This window comes from Podarcis filfolensis, assembly GCF_964270895.1.
Source record: "Podarcis filfolensis genome assembly, chromosome: 9".
Lineage (NCBI taxonomy): Eukaryota > Metazoa > Chordata > Lepidosauria > Squamata > Lacertidae > Podarcis > Podarcis filfolensis.
In genome coordinates this window covers 27,737,571-27,761,022 of record NC_139610.1, presented here as the reverse complement: position 1 = coordinate 27,761,022, position 23,452 = coordinate 27,737,571, and the positions used below count along the sequence as shown (strand labels likewise).

At 41.7% G+C, this 23,452-nt stretch overlaps 1 protein-coding gene and 1 long non-coding RNA gene across 12 annotated transcripts in view; one reads left to right on the top strand and one right to left on the bottom strand.

The window, feature by feature from the left end:
• On the top strand, positions 1 to 3,779 carry LOC310770569. Its single transcript, XR_014552280.1, has 2 exons — positions 1 to 2,336; positions 3,001 to 3,779. It is a non-coding gene; the product is annotated as an uncharacterized lncRNA (long non-coding RNA).
• A 1,176-nt stretch (positions 3,780 to 4,955) lies between these two features.
• ACSL1 (acyl-CoA synthetase long chain family member 1) overlaps positions 4,956 to 23,452 on the bottom strand; it is a 99,192-nt gene continuing 80,695 nt past the window's right edge. For 10 of the 11 annotated variants that reach the window (XM_083631177.1, XM_083631176.1, XM_083631182.1 and 7 more), the window contains 13 exons: positions 23,375 to 23,426; positions 22,850 to 22,923; positions 21,301 to 21,378; positions 17,141 to 17,275; positions 16,779 to 16,913; positions 16,103 to 16,198; positions 15,156 to 15,228; positions 13,557 to 13,645; positions 11,901 to 12,017; positions 9,572 to 9,715; positions 8,775 to 8,876; positions 8,189 to 8,260; positions 4,956 to 7,418 (listed from right to left, as the gene is read on the bottom strand). In XM_083631177.1, coding sequence (XP_083487303.1) covers positions 7,278 to 7,418; positions 8,189 to 8,260; positions 8,775 to 8,876; positions 9,572 to 9,715; positions 11,901 to 12,017; positions 13,557 to 13,645; positions 15,156 to 15,228; positions 16,103 to 16,198; positions 16,779 to 16,913; positions 17,141 to 17,275; positions 21,301 to 21,378; positions 22,850 to 22,923; positions 23,375 to 23,426 — 1,308 coding nt within the window. In that variant the 3' untranslated portion in view covers positions 4,956 to 7,277. Of the gene's footprint in view, positions 7,419 to 8,188; positions 8,261 to 8,774; positions 8,877 to 9,571; positions 9,716 to 11,900; positions 12,018 to 13,556; positions 13,646 to 15,155; positions 15,229 to 16,102; positions 16,199 to 16,778; positions 16,914 to 17,140; positions 17,276 to 21,170; positions 21,249 to 21,300; positions 21,379 to 22,849; positions 22,924 to 23,374; positions 23,427 to 23,452 lie in introns of all 11 variants that reach the window. The other variant, XM_083631178.1, reaches the window with a different exon arrangement.

Below are 23,452 nucleotides of genomic sequence, written 5' to 3'. Positions count from 1 at the left end.
AACCCTTATTTTTCCTCAATACTGCACAGTTCATTACCGTACTGTACTGGCGTTCTTCAACCTTTAGTTGCCAGATGTTGCTGCGCTACAACCCCAATTACCGCTGGCAGTTGACTAGGGAGTTGTGGGCCAACAACGTCTGTGCGAAACCTTACGCCCAGAACACAGAACGGAGTGGCTGGTTAGGAGTAGTGCAGCTAGGGCTTCTTGGCATCCATCCATTCATAGATGGCTCTTTGATCTTCAGTTAATGTATAATAATAATAATAATAATAATAATAATAATAATAATATCTATACCCCGCCCATCTGGCTGAGTTTCCCCAGCCACTCTGGGCGGCTCCCAATCGAGTGTTAAAAACAACACAGCATTAAATATTAAAAACTTCCCTAAACAGGGCTGCCTTCAGATGACTTTTAAAGATAGGATAGCTGCTTATTTCCTTCACTTCTGAAGGGAGGGCGTTCCACAGGGTGGGCGCCACTACTGAGAAGGCTCTCTGTCTGGTTCCCTGTAACCTCATTTCTCACAATGAGGGAACCGCCAGATGTAAAGGAGGAGAGGGTTGTATTTTTATTTTTTAAGAAAGTCATGGGAATGCATTGCAAACAGTTTCAAATAAGAAACATGTTCTCTGCTCCATCAATAACATTGATTCCAACTCAGTGTTGGATTTCAGTGTCCCACCTCAGAGCTTGTTGTCATCTGTATGTTGCTTCTTTTACCTATTGGCTTAATGTGGCTGTTGGATAGATAGCACAGGGATAGAATAGAACTCTAGAGCAGAAAACCTGTGAGGCAGAGCAATAGCTCGTCATCTAAGGTCTGCCCATCAGCAGAGCCACTGAAGCATGGTGCATCCCACGTTCATTCTAGACAGGTGATCCTGAATGATATTGTGGTCAATCTCTGAAGGCCACTGAAAGATCTAGTAAGAAGCAACAGGGATACGTCCCCCGCCCCAAGAGCTTCGTGGCAACCAAGATTAAGACAGTTTCAATTCCAAACCTGGGCTTGAAACCACATTGAAATTGATACAAATGGCTGCCCCTTAAGTTTCTGGATCTTACCAGCCGCAGCCTTGACTCTAGGGACAAATAAGATACAGCACAAGTCAATAGTGTGACAAACCATCCTGGAGCTCCAAGGAGGCACACACTCTTCCAATGGTAGCTGTTAATTGTCATCATGGGCAAGGATCAAGTATACAGGTGATAGGCCACATGTCTTGGATCAACCTGCCCATAACGTCAGGTTGTCTCAATAGAAAGCCATCCAAATAAAAAGGACCAAATGACATTAAGGAGATGCCCAACATTTGCAGTGCAGTCAACTTGGACTTCCAAGTGAGACGCAAGTGATTTTATCCGCAAAGTACTTGGCAACAATATCAATGGACACCTGAGGGTTCATTGTACAATCCTGCAAGAAGTGCCTCTGCACAATACTGTACAGTACTGACAAAGGCTTCTGTTAATGGAAAGGGAGTAAGGTATTTTTTGCTGACTTTTCCTTCCCTGTCTAGCAGGCATGGGGAACCTTTGGCCATCCAGATGCTGTTGAACAACAACTATCATCCCTGGCCATTGGCCATGCTTGCTGGGGCTTATGGGAGATGTAGTTCAGCAACAACTGGAAGGCTAAGGATTCCCCCACACCTGCTTTACAGCCTCCTAAATCTGTTGCAGAAAGATTGGGGGCCCCAGAACAACAGGAGATTGTAAAAGAGGTGAATTTGCAAAAATTGTCTCCCTTTTTTATTAATGGAAGTCTTCACTGGCTCAGAGACTCTTCCACTAATGGAAGGACACAGATATGACTCAAGGTAATTCTTTGTCAGATCAAAGAACTTTCTATGAATGGAAGAATACAGTTCAGTACTACCATCACAGCCATGCTAGGGCACTTCAGTTCAGCCTTAATCTGTATTCTTTTCACTGAATTTGGCATATTATGTGCTGCCTTTCATGTTCTGCTTCCATCAGGGTTACTGAATGTCCTGCTCAGTACAGCTGAGGCTAATAAGAAGATAAAATATCCACATTTAAATAAGAGTGGTGTGTTACTACATCTTCAAAAGTGTGAAACACTGATGCATAGTGCAGTATATTAGACTAACTGGAGCTTATTCTGAACAAGTCTTGACTTGATATTGCAATGTACCTGACAGTGCAATTAGTCTAAGATACTTCTCTAGCTTTACTACAGCAGTATGAAAGATATCTATGCAAATGGAGAAAGAGCTCAATTTAAATTCCTGCAGTCCAGACTTCATGTGTTGACCATTTGCTGAACTATTCTTCTAGACTCAACCACCAAGCTTATAACTGAAGCTGTCCCAGAAACTCCAGCGGGTACAGAATGCTGCAGCGGGGCTCCTCACGGGGTCTCTGCCATGGGAGCATATTCACCCAGTGCTTTTCAAGCTGCACTGGCTCCCGCTGGAGTACAGGGTCAGATTTAAGGTGCTGCTTTTGACCTTTAAAGCCCTTCACGGCCTAGGACCCTCGTACCTACAGGACTGCCTCTCCTGGTATGCCCCACCGAGAGCCTCAAGGTCCATAAATAACAACACCCTAGTGGTCCCAGGCCCTAAGGAAGTTAGATTGGCCTCAACCAGAGCCAGGGCCTTTTCAACTCTGGCTCCGGCCTGGTGGAACGCCCTGCCTCATGAGACCAGGGCCCGGCAGGATCTGATTTCTTTCCTCAGGGCCTGTAAGACAGAGTTGTTCCGCCTGGCCTTTGGCTTGGAGCCAATTTGATTCCCTCCCTCCCTCTCTTTCTTTTTTCTTTTCCTTCTCCTCCTGCGATGAGGCTACATTTTAATATTTTAATGTTCCATTATTTTAATGTATTTTATTTTTGTTTTTAAGTTGTAATCATTCATCTTGTTTTTATTATTGCTTGTAAGCCGCTCTGAGCCCGGCCTTGGCTGGGGAGGGCGGGGTATAAATAAAAAAATATTATTATTATTATTATTATTATTATTAATGTTCCAGGTGCTACTGAGAACATACAGGTTGGCACACCCACCTTGGACACACAGATTATGAAAGAGAAAAGGGCATGGGAGAGAGCTCCAGCCTTTAATTTGAGCTGGCACCGACTTGTTGACATGTTCACCGGGAAGCCCTAGCACACATACACCGTGTGTAGTGAAACAAAATAAAAAAATTCCTTCAAGTAGTACTTTAAAGACCAACTAAGTTTGTTATTGGTATGAGCTTTCGTGTGAATGCACACTTCTTCAGACTTCAACAAACTTAGTTGGTCTCTAAGGTGCTACTGGAAGGAATTTATTTATTTTATTTCGACTACGGCAGACCAACACGGCTACCTACGTGTGTGCAGTGAGAAATGAGGAGCTATGAAGCTAAAGGACAGCCTCTGCATCCTTTGTAAAGGTGATTGATTTGTCTTACTTCATCCATGCAGACAGGAGGGGAATTGGAAGGTGTTTGCTTATTGGTGGAAGACACTGGGCAGAAACTGAAAGAAACAGGCGGATGAGGAGGTCTAAAAGTGAAGTCTTGCTCCTGTCCATCATAATACTGGACAGATTACTACAGGGTGTTGAGAGGGGTTATTTTTAACTATTAAGTGAGAAACAGCGGCCGTAGTCTAGGCTAGAAGTGTTTCCCTTGGTGACCCCACCATGCTGAAAAGTGTGTGTGTTTGTGTGGTGTTTCCTGTCCTTTCCAGAAAATCACTGTGCTGCATGAAAAGGGGTCTAGAACTTTTAAAAATAAATTAAATAAAGCCACTTAACTCACTAAAAGATTTTTTTTTTTAAAAAAAGAATATTAAGGGGAGTCATGCTCATAGTTAAGCAAGGTAGCTAAAGCAATGGTGTCATGTCTTCGGTTGTGACACGTCCCCCTGCTGAGTGACTTGGCTGAGGACTTTGGGAGAAGCAACTATTTGAGGATAGCTGAGGTGAGCAAAGGTGGTGGCTAGTTTGTGGTGGTCGTTTTTGAGAAAGCAATTATGTTTTGAGAAAGCAAGAAAGTTTCTTCATCTAAAGTGTAAGTAGGATTCCTAATTCTTTCTGCATTCTGCTTCTTTTGCTATCCCTCAAGATTTAGAAACATAGGGAACCCATGTCATGGTTAGATTAATTTTAAAGAATTGTCCTCAGGGCCCCCTTAGATGTTTTGAGGGAAATGGCTCGCCTTCTCTCTTGTGGGCATCATCACAAGAAGGGCATCTCCCAATTTTGGAGGGTCTTTTGACAAGATGCCCTCCTCAGTGGGTTCAACTGCTTGCTGCACTCTCCATGAGATGTTTCTGAAAGCAAGTTCATCTGCCAGGTGCCCCAAATTCAGTGCAGAGTATTTGCTAACAATAGTACTACCACCTACAGAGTTGCCAGGCTGCTTATCTGAAAGCAACTACAACACACTCTAAACTACAACAAGCTCTTTTGCTAAAGTTTTACTGCATGCTGTGGGCATGTTTCTGCAAGCATCTGAGATGTCAAGATAAAGTGAGATTGCATATTTCTGTCTCTTGCCAAACTAGGTGAAAGGGCAGCAGTAGACACTTACTTATGGTGGTTGAATTGCAGAAGCAATTACAGAGGGGTGGGGTGAGGTAGAACTTGGTGTAATCTGTAGGGTGGACCAAGAGCCAACAGATGTGTTTCTGAAGCGTGAAGATAAGGCATAAGCAGCACAAGTAATCTTAGATTAGCAGAGTACTGCTCTATTCTTTTCACTTTAATGGGGAAAGGGGGGATCCTGGCACTTCTTAGCCTGTAACACCTCATGTCACTGTTTTTCAAGTTAATCAGACAAACAATTTGTTAGAGAAGACATCCATTCCACCATTTGAACTAGAAAGAATCAGGAGTATGCTTTTAAGGGTGATCTAAATTTCAGTTCCACACACACCCAATATTGTAATAAAGGCCGTGTTCTTCTAAGCGCTTTTGGTCAAACAAGAAGCAGAAATGTTTGTAAATTTTACATAATTTACAGTAAGCAGGACTATAATATAGATGGCGCTTCCTCAAAGCAAGCGAGTATCAAAAGGCTGTTAAGGTATCAGAATATTACAGAGCAATTTACAGCTTCCAAATACAGAGTACATACATTAAAAACTTACAAAACAAGACACCAGAGTTAACAGTTTTGATTCAAATAGGGAAAGAGTTGAGGATACATCCTGCGTTTTCTAAATCCATGTCCAATAGGGATATAAAGCTGCAGCCTGAGTGAAGTAGGGATCTTATTTCTTTAAATCAGGGGTGGGGAGCTGGTGGCTTCACAACTGTTGCTAGACTTCCAGGTCCCATCGGAATGGCCAGGTAATGGGGGGGGGCATAAATTCCCCATCCCTGCTTTAAATTGTGGAGCCAAACTTTTTCCAGATATAAGAGCTACAAACAAACAAACAAACAAACAAACAAACAAACACCCCACGCTAGTCAAAGGGTTTTGGTAATGGAGCAGCAATGGGGAAGGAGAAAGCCATTGTATGACCTCAGGTTATTTTTGTAGGAGCAGTCTTTTGAATAAGGCAGTTGCTGGGAAGCTCAAATGCATGGTTGCCTATGGGAAACTGAAAGCAGGACCTGAGTGCATCTGGGTGGTTACGAAAACAGGACGCTGGATTAGATGAGACGCTTTGGTCTGATCCAGCAGCGCTCTTCTTAAGTTCTTAACAAGCTTTTTTCAGACCACTGCAGATGTTAACTGTACCACAAGCTCCTCTTATGAGCTACTGGTTTCCTCTTGTTCATGTAGTAAGCTATAGCCCATGATTATTAACAGGCTGAGCACTCTGAATTTGCAAAGAGCTCTCTGCAATAGATGTACACAGAGTTGTGTGTTTTTGTTTCACCATAATTGCAGAGAACTCCTGCGAGAGAAAGCAAGAGTTGAAAATCCAGCAGAGCAACTTTAAGGATCCTACAATTTCTTTTTCTTTGGCTTCATTTGGAACATGATTAAGTACTTCAAGTAACACCCCTCACCCCATAAATAAATTAGTAATACTCAGTTTCTTTTAAACTACATTTTACCATGCCACACTTTTCAGACAGTGGTTCCCATTGTTATGAACATTTGATGCAATTTCTTAAAAAGGTTTACTCAAATTAAATGCAGAAATATTTATTTTGGTTTCCTTCATTGGTTTTTTGGAAATTTTGGTTTATAAAATATAGAAATAGCCAACACTAAGCAAACATTCGAACTCCAATGTAACAAGTGACTTAATACTCTATGAGTATTGGCTTGGCTGTGCAATTAGGGTACATATGTATGAAATTATACAACTGAGTAGTGCATTACAGTTACACAATCTTTAGTGCAAACTTCATTGTGCTTGTTTACATATACTTAAACAGGAATTTATGACTTGCTATGTGGAAAAACCCTCAAGCATGGATTATTACAAGGCATCTCAATTTCATTCCCCCCACCCAATGAAATACAGGTGCAGATACATGGTAACTGAAATAACTTTCCCCACTTCATGCCTAATGAAAGAATGTCCCATGTTAAACCACATCCCAGTTTCTGGCTTTTTTGTATACTGGAGATCAGAAAGTGAGAATAGTGTGAAGCAGAAGCCAACTTTGCACAAAGATAATCAAGTTAAAAGTGGCCAAGGTTAAGCCTGCTCTGGCAATCTAGTGGCCAACAATGAATGAGCATGACAGTTAGCCCCAGCACTGGAATTCCATCCACATGCATGCTACAGCATGATGTTGCAATGGCCCAACCATCTCTGGAGCTCATGAAGTCAACATGTATTGCATTGGTAGTTTCATCTAGATTCCTAGGGCATAAGACACACCCAGAAAAGCTTCGAAGGAGTCAACAGGAAACCAAAGTAGCCAAGTTTCTGCCAGCGTCCTAAGGGACCTGCCTTTCTCAATGTGCACTAAAAATCTCCATGGGGCAGAAACCACCAGCTGCACAATATACTAAAGACAATAAAATGTGCTAGCAACACACACACACATCCCTTTACATGCCTTGGAGAGAGTCACATTTTTGGCTGAGGAAGTCTTAAATAACTTACAAATCACATAGATACCATTTACAGTTTTAAGGCGCATTGAAGAAGTTGTATGTCACCATAAAAAATGGTCTGCAACACAAGTGGACAGTAAGGCAGTGTTCCATTTTCTTCAGTTTTCCTATGTCGAGTACCCCTTTGCGTACAAGTTAATGATTGCACTGTTTCCTTCCCTATATTTGCTGTAGTCAATTTAGAGATATGAAGGTCAATAGCAAATGCCATTCTCTCCAACAGTTTCCCTCAGTTACATCTGTATATTGGCATAGAGTTCTTCTATCTGGGACTTGAAGTATTTGCGTAGCTCTGGTCTCTTTGCCTTTAATGTTGGCGTTAGCAGGCCATTCTCGACAGAGAACATTTCAGGGTGAAGGGTAATGCCTTTGACCTGGAAAGATAAGACAGGAAGTCAGATTTTGCATACTTTTTTCATTAACTAGTATTAACAACAAAATTGGCATTTTGAAATATATGAGATAATGTTCAGAACAGTTTGTTCTAAGTGATTTATGTTAGGAATACTCAGCAGTACAACTCTGCAAAGTAGGATTTAACAATGAAAACTAAAGGAAAAGTTAGAAAATAAAAAATAAACCAATAAAATATGCCTAGCAGAATATTTTATATTGTTCACAAGCATGCTGGTTGATGAGGCTGAAATTTTTGTAATATTTTGTGGTACCACTGAAGATGATCACTTGGGTTGAAACACATCCAGTTATTATAGCATTTTCTTTGAATTTATTACTATTTGTACATTACAGCATTTGGCTTATTATTGATACACACACAAACACAGTGCTAGGCATATTCTATTGGTTATATTTTGTCAATTTATATTTTAAACTTTTGATCTTAAAACTGCTTTCATTACTTGTTTGCAGCATTAGGTTTATTTTGTCTTCATGATAAAATTACATAACTGACACTCAAGAGGGAAAGAGAAAGACACCTCTATTCTATTCCCTATTGCAGTAGAAGTGGGAAGAAATTAAGATGTATTCTCAAAAATCAGCCCCACAGATTCAAGTTTGTTCTAAAAATAGAGCTTTGATTTAATAATGAACCAGTTAAAGTTTCCAGCTGCAAAACTATGCAAATAAAGCAGTTTAATATGAAATCAAAGTATTATAGTTGAAACTTCAAAGAGATACTCACCTGTTCAAAGGACTTCAAGCCAAACTCTTTCCCAACTTTCAACAGGTCTTCCAGAATATATTTTTTGATGTCCTATTGGGATTCAGAATAATAAGAGTTATAGAACAATACTGAGAGAAAGTATTTCTGAACTATTTGTGGACCACCTATCAAAAGTGCACGTTTTAGTGTGGATATTTAACCACCTTTATCCACCCCTCACCTGTATGTGTTCATTGAAGATCTAAAAGGGAGGAGCTAGCTGTACATGCATAGGCTCCCCCACGAGACTGAATGTTTCAGTAATCCAGGACTCTCAGTTGCTTGAGGGAAACATATGAGTAGAGTCACCACATCCTTTAGACCAGAGGTTGCTAAGCTTTTGTGGACTGAGGGCCACATTGACCCCTAGTCAACCCTCTAGGCAATGCTAGCCAGAGCACAAAAGTAGACTGCAATGATGTGTAGACATTATGATGAAGCTAGCAGGTGTAACCCCCGTTCACCTGCCACGCTGTGGTCTCAGGAGCAGAATGGATGCCTGGATGAAGCTTATGAAAAGGGTGGGAAGAATAGACTTCTCTAAATCACAGATCCAATCCCTTACCTTGCTCCTGCATAGTTCTTCATAGGTGCCTCCCAGTCCTTTTTTCTTGGCCCAGCTACACAAAACATCTGGATCTGGTACTACAATTCCTATTAGGAAAGCCTAAGTAGAAGTAAGGGAGCATGTTAGAAGCTGCCCACTGACAATTCATTTTAGAAGTTTCTCTGAGAACTCCCCACCCCACCCCGCAAAGTACAGTCAGGTAGCAAGCTATGCTATTGTCAATGCTATTGAGGGGTTTGTTGCATCACTGCAGGTAGGAGAAGACACTATGAAGAGATTCGAATGGCCTTTCAATGACAAAACATAATATTTTTATTCCAGCAGGTTTAAATCTTGGTGCTGAGTTATTAGGTTTGGGTCATCATTTTTAGCTCATTATGATGGTCTCAAATTAGGTTGCCCTTCTTAAAGGTCTCATTGCAGGTTTGAAAATGGGATGTAAATATTTAAATAAATCTGCCCTAAAATTCTAAGGACTTCACATTTAAGACTCAACATTTATGGAAGAATGTTTCCTGGCATAGATTAGACATTCATCAAGTCTGGCTTGTATCAGGTAGCCTAAATGTACACATTAGTACTACCACAGAAATAAATATCTTTTAAAAAATAGGCTTTTCCCAAATAAGCAATATAAGTTTTTATATTTTACAAACAGCTCTTTGCTAGTCTAACCTGTCCAGAAGTAAGCATTTTATCTAATTGTAAATAAAATCCACTAACAACTAAAAAAAATTATGCTTACATGCTCCATTTAGAAGGCTATTTCTAATAGACATTTAAGGTAAACATACCTGCAAACTTTCACCATAGACAAATATCTGGGCAACAGGCTCACTCCTCATATAAACATTCTCTATTTTTTCTGGTGCAATATATTCTCCTTGTGCAAGTTTGAATATATGTTTTTTCCTATCAATTATCTTCAGTGTACCATTCTGTAACACAATAATAATAGTTAGCTTACTCCTAAGAACTGTTCACGTAATGAATTCAGGACCACATTGCTCCATGAACAATAACACAAGTGCTAGCAGAAAACTCAATAGAAGGAATAGTTCACAGTAGCATTTGACCTTGCTCATTATCTTTGAATCATCTGGAACAACTAGATCTCTCTCTCTCTCTCTCTCTCTCTGATTTATGCCTACATTAGAACAAGCAGTTCTAATGTATCAGTTATGAGCATGTTACAAGCAAGTGTCAAATAAATCAAAGATTCGTTCATTTACATTCATTGCATAATACACTGTCCCAACTTTGTCAATGGTGATGGGATGAATGCCTCAGACTACTTAGAATGCATCCCCAGGTTCTCCTGGTAAAGAGTCCTCAGCTGCTACAGTGGTATATTGTCGCCCTCCTCCATTCGTTGGCTGGGTACTAAATGTTCTGGGCTGCTTAATCATCTGTCTTGGGGAAGAGTCTGAAATGCCTGGCATTCTATGCATTAAGGTTGGTATCCCAGGAGAGATACTATGCAACTTAGCTTTGCAGTTTGAACCCTATCAGGTATACTGTGCAGCTGTGTTCTGGTGGCAGCACACTCTATTACAGCAATTTGCTGCAGTTTATCCACTGTAGCAATCGGGAACTCCTGGAGGTGCAGTTGCTGTGACTGATCCACCTCTTCCTGCCCCCACAGGTCGCAGGTAATCAGGGGGGTGCACTGCTAAATCCCTGGACATATTCATCCATTCCTCATGTTGTTGATATATCGATCCACAGCTGGGCCTTTCTACTAGTTGTCTAACAGCTGCAGATGGCATGTCAGCATAAAGAAATGTAGTAATTGTGGTAATATGAATTTTGCATTGTCTTAACTCCACTGAAAGGCCAGCTTCTACATCACAATCCTGATGGTGGTGTTGACTGACCCTTAAGTATAGTAGCTGGAAGAAACGGTCTGCGTTCAAGTCAGAATGAAACTGGTTCAGTATTAAAAAAGGGACATAGTCTCTAGAATGTACATTGCTGTCTCCAGTGTTGTTTATTCTCAGATTCCTCTTGTCTAATTAGAAGCTTCACATTTCTGGCATCTGTTGCTGTTCCCTTATTATTTGACTATTTCCCTCTTTTCCATCCCTTGTAGGATTAAACCAAGTAGTCACCCCTCCAGTCTGAATGCTGTTTCTGTCATTAACTTGGGTTGTTGTTGTTTTTTTGTAATTAACTGCATATTATTCAGTACTTTGGCTTGCCATCTTGATGACACTTGTACAACAGGCAATTTGATCTACACATGCAGACAAGGACATGCTTAAGTTACTTCTAAAGGCTTAGCAGTATGATGCTGCATCAAATCACACAGACTTTTTCTGTGAGTGAAGCTTAAGAGAACATTGGGTTGTTTTCCACTAAGTCCTACTTGGAACAGACCCATAAAAATCAATGGATTACACTGTGTTGTTGTTTAGTCGTTTAGTCATGTCCGACTCTTCGTGACCCCATGGACCAGACCAGAGCACACCAGGCACTCCTGTCTTCCACTGGCTCCCCCAGTTTGGTCAAACTCATGCTGGTAGCTACGAGAACACTGTCCAACCATCTCGTCCTCTGCCGTCCCCTTCTCCTTGTGCCCTCTATCTTTCCCAACATCAGGGTCTTTTCCAGGGAGTCTTCTCTTCTCATAAGGTGGCCAAAGTATTGGAGTCTCAGCTTCAGGATCTGTCCTTCCAGTGAGCACTCAGGGCTGATTTCCTTAAGAATGGATAGGTTTGATCTTCTTGCAGTCCATTGGACTCTCAAGAGTCTCCTCCAGTACCATAATTCAAAAGCATCAATGGACTACATTAGTTGTGTCCATTAACTTCAATGGGTCTACTCTGAGTAGGATTAGCAATCCATCGTTCTTACTAACTTGCATTAATTTTTGCATTTTAATTGGTTTCTGATTAAAGGACTGAAGCAGCCCTCTGGTACCTTTCTTTCCCATTCTAACCTGAAACACTCTTAAAGGAGGATAAAGTATGTTTGTGAAGTTCAAAAAGAATGCAAAGAGGAAAGAAGATATGTAGGGCAATGGAAAGACTGGACTTCTCTATCTGTGGAATTAAAGCAATGGCAAGCCATCTTGATATTTGTTCTTATGTCTCAAAATGCTCGATTTACAGGTTTACTTACTGGTAACCATTTCCCGATATCTCCGGTGTGTACCCAGCCATCTTTGTCAAGAACTTCTGCAGTCTTTTCGGGTTCCTTCAGATAGCCTAGGAACACATTTGGCCCTTTTACGCAAACCTGAAATAGAATGGAACACACGCTCTGTAAAAAAATCTGCAGGACAGGTTTCTCCTATTAAGTGTTTCAGTGTTAGGATGGAGTGGGAATAAAGCTCATTTACTGTAGCCAGTGCATCTCACTCAAGAGCGATTCTCTCTAATCTCATGCTTTAGTGACATTACCAGAGCATTTGTCTCGGTATGACAAACTGCATTGATCGAGATCACAATCCGAGGTCATTAAACTGAATGAGGTTTTTTTATGGTTTCTTTGGATATACCGTATTTTTCGCACCATTGGACGCATTTTTTTACTCTTAAAAAGTAAGGGGAAATGTCTGTCCTATGGAACGAATGTGTGGTCCCTGGAACCAAATTGCCGGAGTGCGGCACACTCTTGGACTGGTCTTTGGTAGTGGTGGTGGAGCCGCGCTCCCCTGCCGGCAGCCTCGGCTTCCCCCTGCAGCCCCGGGAAGCTTTGGAGCATCGGGAGGGCTGTGCGCCCATGCCCTGCACTCCTGGGCTGCTGAATGGGGGCGGGGGGGGGAAGCCTCGCTCGTCTGCCGGCAGCCTCGGCTTCCCTCTGCAGCCCCGGGAAGCTTTGGAGCAACGGGAAGGCTGTGCGCCCATGCCCCACGCTCCAGGGCTGCTGAACGGGGTTGGGGGGGTGCTGCTCTGCCAGCAGCCTGCCCTTCCCCTCAAGGTTTGGAGCAGCGGGCAGGCTGTTCACTGAGAGAGGGGAGGAAGAGGACGGAGAGGAGGGGGACCAAGAAGCTGGGTGAAGGGAGATAGGTTGCCGTGAGTGGAGAGTCATGGTAGAGGGCAAAGGAGAGGGAGCGGTGAAGGAGAGAAATTGTAGACGTCACCTGAGGAGTTTGGGTGAAAGGGATGGAGAGGAGGAGGCTGGAAAAGGGGACTGTTCTGCTTGGGGGGGGGGGAGTGGGGAAAAGGGAAGCCTCCCAAGCCTGCCGCTGAGAAGCTCTGCTTGGCTGTTTCTTGACTGTAATTCAAGTAAAGGGAATGTTTGCGAGCAGCTGGCAGGCTGTTCGCTGAGAGAGGGGAGGAAGAGGATTGAGAGGAAAAATGTGGCATTAGCAATGCTTTGGATGGATACAAAGATGGTATTTTACATGAAGAAAGCGAAGAAAGTGATGTCAGTGACTGAGCAACTGAGCTTCATAAATTCTGACTTTAGCAGTGATGAGTTCTTGGGGTTCATAGAAGACTAGAAGAGTACTCAAGCCTTAAAGTCTCTCTTCATTTGTTAATGACAGTGATGATGGTTCTTAATGCCATTGTTGACTGCTGTTCACTTTACATGGCTGTAATGTGATTCTGATATACCGGTTGTTTATTAAATACAGTAGTTTATACAACATTTGATTCAGAATATTTTTTCCTTGTTTTCCTCCTCTAAAAACTAGATGCGCCCTATGGTCGGGTGCGTCCAATGGAGCGAAAAATACGGTAGATTGTATTTATTTTTAAACAATGGGTACAATTTGAGACGGAGGACTCCTGGCATAGGTCCATTCCTTGGATTTAGAGTGCTACTTACCTCACCCTCTCCTTTGGCAGCAAAATAATTCATTTCTTCAACGTCAACAAGCTTTACAATGTTGCAAGGCATTGGGGCACCAACGTGACCTATTTGTTGGATAAATAATGTCTTTAAGCATGTGGCATTAGTACTCACTTTATAACTGTAGCTCTACATAAGCAGAAGTGGCGTCATTCAGACTGCAGTTTTTATTGTTTTCTCATGGTCCCAAGCCTGAGTTTTGAATGTTTCAAAGGGTACTTTGACCTCAGCTTTTTAAAGTTGTATTAAGACTCCCAGCCATCACACTGATCAAAACAAACTCTTCTAGAGTCAACTCATACATAACAAATTTGCTCATGGTCATTGACTATAGAGAGAGATCCATGTGACCTAAATGATACACTGGAAACTGCAGTGTATGGTATTGCTTCAGTGATGGCATTGCTGTATCTGTATGTAATGCCCAGTGCTTTTTTACCACAGTGCCTTATTTGCGTTACACAGGGCTTTCCATGTATGCATTTGCATCCAAGGCTTACTTTCATTAAAGTAGCTAGATCTGTGATTAGCTACTGTGTTCGTCTGGTCTTATCAAAATAACCAGTGGGAACCCGACTTGAGTTCAAGTGCAGCCAGGCAAGCTGGTACTTAGTGCGCAAATTTTATTTTTATTTTGTTTATTAAATTAGCATACTGCACTTCATCTGTAGATCTCAGAGTGGTTAACAACATAAATATATAAGATTTAAAAAACACAAAATACATTGGAAAACAAGGACAAAAACAACAAATAAATAAAACCCCTCCCCTTCCCACAAACATTTAAAAAGGAATAGGATGTTAATCAGCCAAAGGTCTGGGGCCTAAAAGTGTATCATGAAGGCACCAGCCGAACCTCCTTGGGGAGAGCATTCCACTAACAGGGAGTCACTGCAGAAAAGGCCTTTTCTCACATTGCTATCCTCAGGACCTCTCAAGGAGGCGGCATACGAAGAAGGACCTTAGAGGATGATCTCAGGGTCTGGGTAGGTCAGGCTTCCTCAGCCTTGGCCTTCCAGATGTTTTGAGACTACAATTCCCATCAGTCCTGCTAGCTAGGGATCATGGGAGTTGTAGGCCAAAAACATCTGGAGGGCCAAGGTTGAGGAAGCCTGGGTTAGGTTCATATGGAGAGATGTGGCTCTTGAGGTATCGTGGTCCTGAGCCATTTAAGGCTTTATAGATCAAAAACAATACTTTGAACTGGGTCTGGAAACTAATTGGCAGCCAATGTAGTCAAGCAAGGAGCGGTGTAATATGAAGATGGCTGGTTCTGCTATCATGAACTTCCACAGCCAATCTCCACCAGATATATGGAATATACTATCAATTCCAGTCTAATATGGAAATTAAATGCAAATTGAAAAGCTCCACCCTCTGTCGGATTGCACAGAGCAGAACAGCAAGACTCCCTTTATTTCCAGAACACCAGGTATGTGGACCACTACTGGAAGCAAGACAATTTTCCTTTCCTTGCACTAACAATCCATAAACTTCTTTGGAAGGCTCACTTCATGCTCGAGTTACCATGCCATCTTTTTAACAACGTTTCAAGAAAGAACACAGAAGCCCTACCAGCGGTCCAGTCACCAGGTACTGTTAGGGAACATCCAGCTGTGCATTCTGTCTGTCCATAGCCTTCATAAAACTGTTAAACAGAGTATACAAATTAGCCATTGGAGCTTTTATAGCCCCTCTCCTATTCTGTTGTTTCTTTAACACCAAAAAAACCCCAGAACTATAGGCAATATGCAGGCTAAGCTTTTACAAAAACCCTGTACGAATGTAGGATTCATTTTTGCTAAGCCATCCATGGTCTCTCTACCCTCCTGCACTACCAATATTTTCAGTAAGAATTCCAACATATACAATCATTCCTACAGAACTGTCTTTAGTGAGTAATCATAAGTCTCATAGCTTTTGTTAGAACATTTGAACAAAATCCCATCTGCTTTCAATTTGGAGCGTTTTCTGAAATACATTCTTGCAGTTTTAATAATAAACATTAGCATCCAGCCCCTGGCCTAACATTATACCTAAAGGCCAAACACACTGAATTGTGGAAGCACATCTCTCTCTTTTAAGTGTGCATTGGGAATGGGAGATTTCCACTCATGGGCATAATGCCTTCAGAAGGACAGGCATGTAAGTCTGTTGCAGCAAAATCAATAAGTGGCCTTGTGTCACCTTACGACAAACCAATTTATTATGGCATAAGTTTTCGTGGACCACTGTCCACTTCATGGAAATACCGTGCTATCAAAAAGAGAGCTAGTTTTTGGTAGTGGGGCATCTAATGACATGTTACTAGAAGTGATCCCACCCCCCAAATACATCCTTAGAGTGAGACAACCTGCACATTAGCTTCTCTCCTACTCAGATTCTCCTCTTTTTGGTTATACTTTAACACTATGAGGAAAGTATGGCATTTATATTCTCGACATAAAAAAAAAATGCTTTAAGGAAACTTTACGAAATAACAAGTAGAGCAGATTTACAGTTCAGTCACAGTCCAAACTCACCTGACAACCAAGAGCTGCTCGTAGGAAGGTCAGTACATTGGCAGAAACAGGAGCTGCTCCTGTTATCATTAGCCTGACTTTTCCTCCCAGATTTGCCTGAAAAGGGGGGGGGGAGAAGTGTCCACAATTATTTTCATAACAGTAGCATCCAACAGTAGCATCCAGGAAAAAGCTATGGTGGTGGCACTTGGATATACATCTCAATGTGACTCAAATGTGCAAATCCCATTGATTGTTTCTATGTACATGTGAGTTAAGTGAATAAAGAGATTATTCCTTAGAACAGTATTCACTGTACCACTGGCTGCCTTGTTAATTCACCATTTGGAATTGTTCCATGACACAGCAATGAAGATCAGTGGCCATTCTAAAACCAAGCATGTACAGTAGAAGGCAATTTTCATTTATTTAATTCATTTATTAAAAGTATATCCTGCCCTTCCTTCCAAAGGAGCTGAGGGCAGGATGACTGCATAATAAATTAATGTGTAAGTGGGCCCCATTTGGCAATTCTATGCCAGGAAAAGAGGAAGGCTCTTTATTGGGATTGTTTGAAGCCATCCCCTCTTGAAAGTGGATGTTTCTGCCATGCAGGGTGTACTTGTAACCCAATTGCTTCTGCCCCCCTCCAGTGAGCACACTATTTTCATTTTTAAAAATGCAGGGGTATAGTTACCTGTATTTTACGGAAAATCATTTTATCCCACAGGCTGTTATTTCTAATTATGCCACTTCTAAGTTCCGCTTCTTTCCTCTTGGAAGCAAAATCCAATATCCACCGCTTAAATGAAGTATTTGCTTGGCCAAAGATCTGAGAAGAGAGACCATTTTTTATTATGTTTGCAGCAAAAAATTGCACGGGTCATTTACTGGCTTATTGATACCGGTTCACCGAGCAAATCCTAGAGGCAACTTTGTTTGTGATGTCCGTCCTGGTGGCTACGGGCAGGTTCACTAAGCTGCAAAGTGTGCTCTTCTGAACTTGTAAGGGGAGTGAGAAGGAAAGCACAGACTGGATTCGATTGCTCGTGGACTTACTTTATCAAACATTCTGTTCAGCAGTCTTGGCACAACTGGAAACACTGTAGGCTGCAAAGTTTTTAAGTCATCCATAAGTAGCCTGATGTCTCCCTGGAAAAATCCTATCCGAGCTCCATGACAGAGAATCACGCACTGTTGAATGAGACCATATAGATTATTAAAACCAAACCCACCTGGCTGGACAAGTAGATTTGCCCAAGTTAAAAATTAGGGACATTCTGCATATTTTCTAAGTGTAGTTTAAAGCATTCTTTGCACTCTTCTGGCATATCACAAGTTTAACTGCTTAGCCATAGCTAGACTCTGACCAAGTATCTTTACCAAGAAAAACAGTGCTGTCTAAGAAACTTATTTCTATCATTTTTGCCTCACACACCCAACTAAAACAAAAGTTACGGTCCTCAATATGTTCTGCACCCCAATACCAATGAGCATGCAAATGTTTCACTAGTCTGGTTCATACTGTGTTTCCTGCCTCACAATCTAGCACCAAGATTGGTAAATCTCATCCTTAACTCAGTCAGCAAATTCACTGAATTTCTTCAGTGTAAATTCTGTAGGAATTACACATCTTGCTTGACGAATTAGCCTGGAGACATATGGCTAAAGATATCAGCAGGCACACCAACGTTTTTTCACTGGTCTACAATAGAGCTGTAATGTTTCAACTTTTGGAATGCACTGAAGGCATTCAGAAAGCATTAGAGACAGGGGATGAGACAATCTCACTTAAAATACACAGAACAGTGTGGTGCTTCTCAAACTCCCCCCCCCCCCGAGGGTTGTGGCTGGATCCAAGGTGGCTTGCAACAGGACCACTACCACCATGTAAATATATGGTCAAAGGTTAAGAGGTGGGTCTCCAAATGCATGTTTGGGTTAAAAGTGGGTCCTGGGTTCTCTAACACTTGGGAACTCTGAGTAGAGACAAGAAGTTACAGTCATACCTCGGGTTAAATATGCTTCAGGTTGAGCATTTTCAGGTTACGCTCCGTGGTGACCCGGAAGTAATGGAATGCATTACGTCCGGGTTTCGCTGCTCACGCATGCGCAGATGCTCAAATGGCATCAGCACATGCGCGGAAGCGGCGAAACACGACCCGCAGATGTGCAGTCGTGCGTTACGTTCTACTCAGGATGCGAACGGGGCTCCGGAACGGATCCCGTTCGCATCCAGAGGTACCACTGTACTTTGGCTAAGCCAAAAGTCCTGGCTTGCCTTTTCTGTATTGGATATAAAGAGGAACAAGTTAGCTAGCTAGCTACAAAGGCTGAAGACACACTACTGTGCTATGCTACACTTACCAGAACTGAGAGAAAGGAGAGGAGCAAAATGAGATCAAGCCCCGATTATTAGTGTTTTGAACTAAATGCTTACCTAGGAAAGAGTGTTCTATTTACAATGCCTTACTGCCAGTCAGAACATTCTTCCACTGGCTCTTAAAGGTAAATCATTTCATGCTTAACAAACAAACAAACAAACAAAAAAGGTTTGGCATCAGGAAGCAAGCAGCAAATGTTCAGCCACTATTTCTGGTGCCAATCTTTCAGTCTGCTTCAAAATATTACACACTTAGCACGAACTTTTTATATAGTATTTATGCTTTTAGTGAAACTTGTGTCTATATGTGCCCATGCAGCTTTCACTAGGGGTTTGAGTATGTGTATGGCTATCTACATTAGAGCAAGGAGAAAACCAGAAAACTATCAAAACTTCTACTTATTTGAATGGCTTATTTGAATGGCTCAGCGCATTCTTTACACACTGGCTGGAATCAGCACAATCAACTGTAAAAAGAATGGTGTACGGCTGGGGTGGGGGGGAGAGTGCTATGGCACTGGAAGACTCTACTAGAAGGGTCAACATAGGCAAGAAGTTCATTCGGGGGGGGGGGGCTCCGCTAGGGGCGCCTTGGAAGATGGCCGACAATACCATCTCTCCAGCTCACACGAGGTAATTAAGGGGCTGAGATGTGTACGGCTGGGGTGGGGGGGAGAGTGCTATGGCACTGGAAGACTCTATTAGAAGGGTCAACATAGGCAAGAAGTTCATTCGGGGGGGGGCTCCGCTAGGGGCGCCTTGGAAGATGGCCGACAATACCATCTCTCCAGCTCACACGAGGTAATTAAGGGGCTGAGATGTGTACGGCTGGGGTGGGGGGGAGAGTGCTATGGCACTGGAAGACTCTACTAGAAGGGTCAACATAGGCAAGAAGTTCATTCGGGGGGGGGCTCCGCTAGGGGCGCCTTGGAAGATGGCCGACAATACCATCTCTCCAGCTCACACGAGGTAATTAAGGGGCTGAGATGTGTACGGCTGGGGTGGGGGGGAGAGTGCTATGGCACTGGAAGACTCTACTAGAAGGGTCAACATAGGCAAGAAGTTCATTCGGGGGGGGCTCCGCTAGGGGCGCCTTGGAAGATGGCCGACAATACCATCTCTCCAGCTCACACGAGGTAATTAAGGGGCTGAGATGGGAGTAAATCAGCCTCCTGTATTTCTTCCCGGTGGAAGGGAAGATGCAGCCTCGTCCGTGGTTGCCCATAAATCACCCCCGAGTTCGAAAGAAGGATGGGGTGAGGGCACTGGACGGAAAGCCCTCGAGCGAGCTCGGATCTCCCAGACGCTGTCTCCGAGAGCGACCGAAGTTGCATTTCTTAAGATGAAAAATTGGATATAAGAATTATTGCACATGCTTCGAGCGAAGAAAAGGGTACGTTAGCTGCTGATTAAGCCTGCCACTGAGAAGTTAAGAGTGATGGATTGGATTGGAAAGAAGATAACATCAAAGAAGAGCATCTAAGCTGGTATGTTGAAACGGAACAGAAAGGGGGGGGGATAAATTTTTTCTTTTTTTATTACGATACTGCCTAACAACCCCCCTCCTAGAAGAACCGTCAATACAACCTATAGCAAGTGAGATGGGAAAATAAACTGTGTGGAAATAGAAATATCAACTAAAGCCTTTGTTTTTTGAAATATCTGGAAAGAAAATAAAAGGCTCTCCTGTGACGCAGTTTTTAATCGGGATCCGCCATTATGAGACAGGCTATGCTGCAGAGATTGATAGCCATAGGGGGAGGCGAGCCATTACTTTGTTATCATGTTTGCATTCTAAGATCGACTTGGCAAGTCTTCCCTGGAAAGGCTAATTTATGGTGCAAGTTGTCTGGGAAAATTAATGAGCAAACGCCTAGATTCTATTTCATCGGGACTGAAAAAGATGGCATTTGCCACCCGAGGAGGACTTTTGGATGGATTCGGCATAAATAACAGCTTGTGAGGATTTATTGCAAACAAAAGACTTACCAGCTTTAAAAAAAGGGAGAGCCATACAAAGTTCACACAGAAGCATAATATTGCTTACTTTAACTCGCCTGTGGAAACAACTCAGAGGTTATTAAGAAGAAAAAGGATAACAACAAGAAGATTGAAAGATGGGACTGGTGAACACTAAAAGCAGCAGAAATATGAGATGATTGGACCCTACTGAACTCGAAGCATGGGAACCCCCAACAAAAAAATTTAATTTGGCAAAATATTTGGACTTTATTATATGTATTGTTATAATTTGGAATAATTAATGTGATATGATTGGATTGTTAAAATGGAAAACTTAATAAAATTATTATATATATATAAAATGAGTTGTTCAGAAAGTGTAGTTTTTATATGCACAGGACAATTAGTGAACAAGATTATTCAAGCTAAAACTGAAGCAGAAACATGCCTGCTACAGACATCTATTTTTAATGGCATCGAACTTTGGTTTGTTAGAAGGACCTTGGCTATCTAGAAAACTTTCTTAGCAACTTGTGTCATACTATTGCTATTTTTTAGCTATTTGTGCTGTACTATTAAGACTAGAAGTGCAACAGAAATCTTGATCAGATCAGGGAAGGGAAGCAAATTTACACTAATTTTCAGAGTTCAAACATTTTTAAAAGTCCCATTTGGTCTACAGAGGCTTGCTTACTTGTTGGCAGGCTGACAAAAAATTGCTTCCCCACAAAGAAAGAGTCTTACCTGCATAATTCTTTCAAATGCATGTGCAAGAGGCAAATAGGAAATGTGTGTGTCTCTGGCACTCATTATATAGCCACTCTGCAAAAAGAGGACACTACTTAATTATTACATAGAAAATACAGGTTCCTACCTCCACAACTCTCTCAAACATGTGGGCCAGAGGCAAGAAGGATATTAAAATATCTTCTGTAGAAGGAAAAACTGCTTTCTGTCAGTGGAAGCACCAATAGAAGGAAAGAAAGAGAAAAATGTAAGAGTTAAATTTGTTTAGTGCAAGAACAGATACCCAAACACATATTTATCCCAAAGTCCATCTTTTTAATGGTTAACCTTGAATTTTTAAAAAGAGTTGAAACAAAGTTTGGTCTTTTGATTACAGTATTTTTAAAAAGTTGCTGATGTTGAGAAGTTCCAAGTCACCAACTTATTCCCGCCTGTTATTCCATGTCAGTTAAAACAGAACCAGTACACCTGTCCACCAAAGCAACTGGAAAGAATGCAAGCTACAAATTAAACAGAAACCCAAGTTAGCTGATCAAGTTAATCTGGAGACTATTTTCTATACCACATTGCCCTATCAGCTGCAAAGTGTGGTTTGAAAGTTGTGTCAATCATTTCCAGTGTGGCTTTCACAGCTAACAAGGTTCTCATGTCTAATCCTGGGTTATTGATAACAAACATATTAGAAAAGTTTTTTCTTGCCTCAAGATCACAAGAAAAACTGGATAAGTGAGAAGTTCTATCATATGAAAAGTTAGAGAGGAACATCAGATATAAAGGGCTGAGGGCACTGTCCAATCATCCCTCGATTGGATCCTCCTTCTTAATGCAGCACTAAACCGACTGATCCACTTGTTATTTAAAAAAATAATCCAGATATCTTTTGATAATGTACTTTTTGCGAGAGCTCTTCGAATCAGGCAAGCAGAGAAGCAATAATACACTTGGCTATAGAGTTAACACTAGGTTACGTTAGCTAGAATTAAAGTATGTGGGAAAAACTGGTAGAACATTCGTTATGGAGATAAGCTTCATGTCAGATAGCATCTGGCCCAAATACCATCTCAACCATCAAATGTCAGTGGCCTTAGGAAAGCCACTCAGAGCACTATTCATGTGGGAGCACCGGCCCACCTTATATTATTGCAGTAATTCTTACAACACTGTTCTGAGCACTACAGCACTTAGTGCCATAAGGCAATCTGAAGTATTAAGAAATTTAGCAGACACACCTATGTTCTGGTTCCCCTTACAATTAATTTCAGTGAACCTTCAAGACAGGGTGCATTCTAAACCCAACTATAATTAAGATTAATTCACAAAGCAGCCTTTCCCATCTACTACCCCTCCAGGTGTTGTTTGACTACAACTCCCATAATCCCTGCCAACCAGCCATGCATGTTGCAAGTAGGAATCGAAAACATCTGGAAAGTGCCAGGCTGGGGGAGACTGCCACAGTGTCCAAGTATTAAATAATCATTGGGCAGCTTTGTGTTGTTGTTGTTTTAAAAAAGAATGCTAACAAAGTTTTAATTGTGCAATGCAGTTGTCTATCTCCAAGAGTTTGGTTATAACATGTTTCAGAAGCTCAAGGGATAGTACATTGTGGAAGGTCTAGCTGCTTGCATTCCAAGTGAGCTACACTCTAAGCTTTTAAAAACTCAGCCATCACACTTTACCTCTGTAGCTTTCACAAATGCCGACATATTGCTCACTATATTTTGGTGAGTAATCATTGCTCCCTTGGGGTTTCCTGGAGGAAAAAATGTGTTAATATATGTAATAGTGAGTACATCCAGTTTCTAACTAAGCTGCTGAAAACGCTTGTATACATATGCAAGAGCTTAAGAATGACAGGTTGTACAATGAATACACATAATCCATTTTACTTCCTTAAATGTCCTACCAAATGTGAAGAGAAATCTAAGACATGGGCAAGGCTGGATAATTTCCCCTACCTCCAAAACCTTTGTCTTTCTCAGCAGCCTAGACCTCCAAAACCTTTGTCTTTCTCAGCAGCCTAGACATACAAGTCTCTGTGCCCCATCAAAAAGTAGGGCTCATAGCAGTTTAGTAAAGAATCTGCTTTTATAGCATTAAAACAGTTTTCTATGTTAGACTGCAATCCAAGTATCTCAAAATTCTAATCTCACTTCCCCAACTGACGAATGTTGCCTCCCCATTACAATACTTCTAAGGTGTACCTGTAGTTCCACTGGTGAAACAGATTATGGCTAGATCTTCTGGTTTTGGAAGCTAAGAAGAAGAGTAAGAGATTAGAC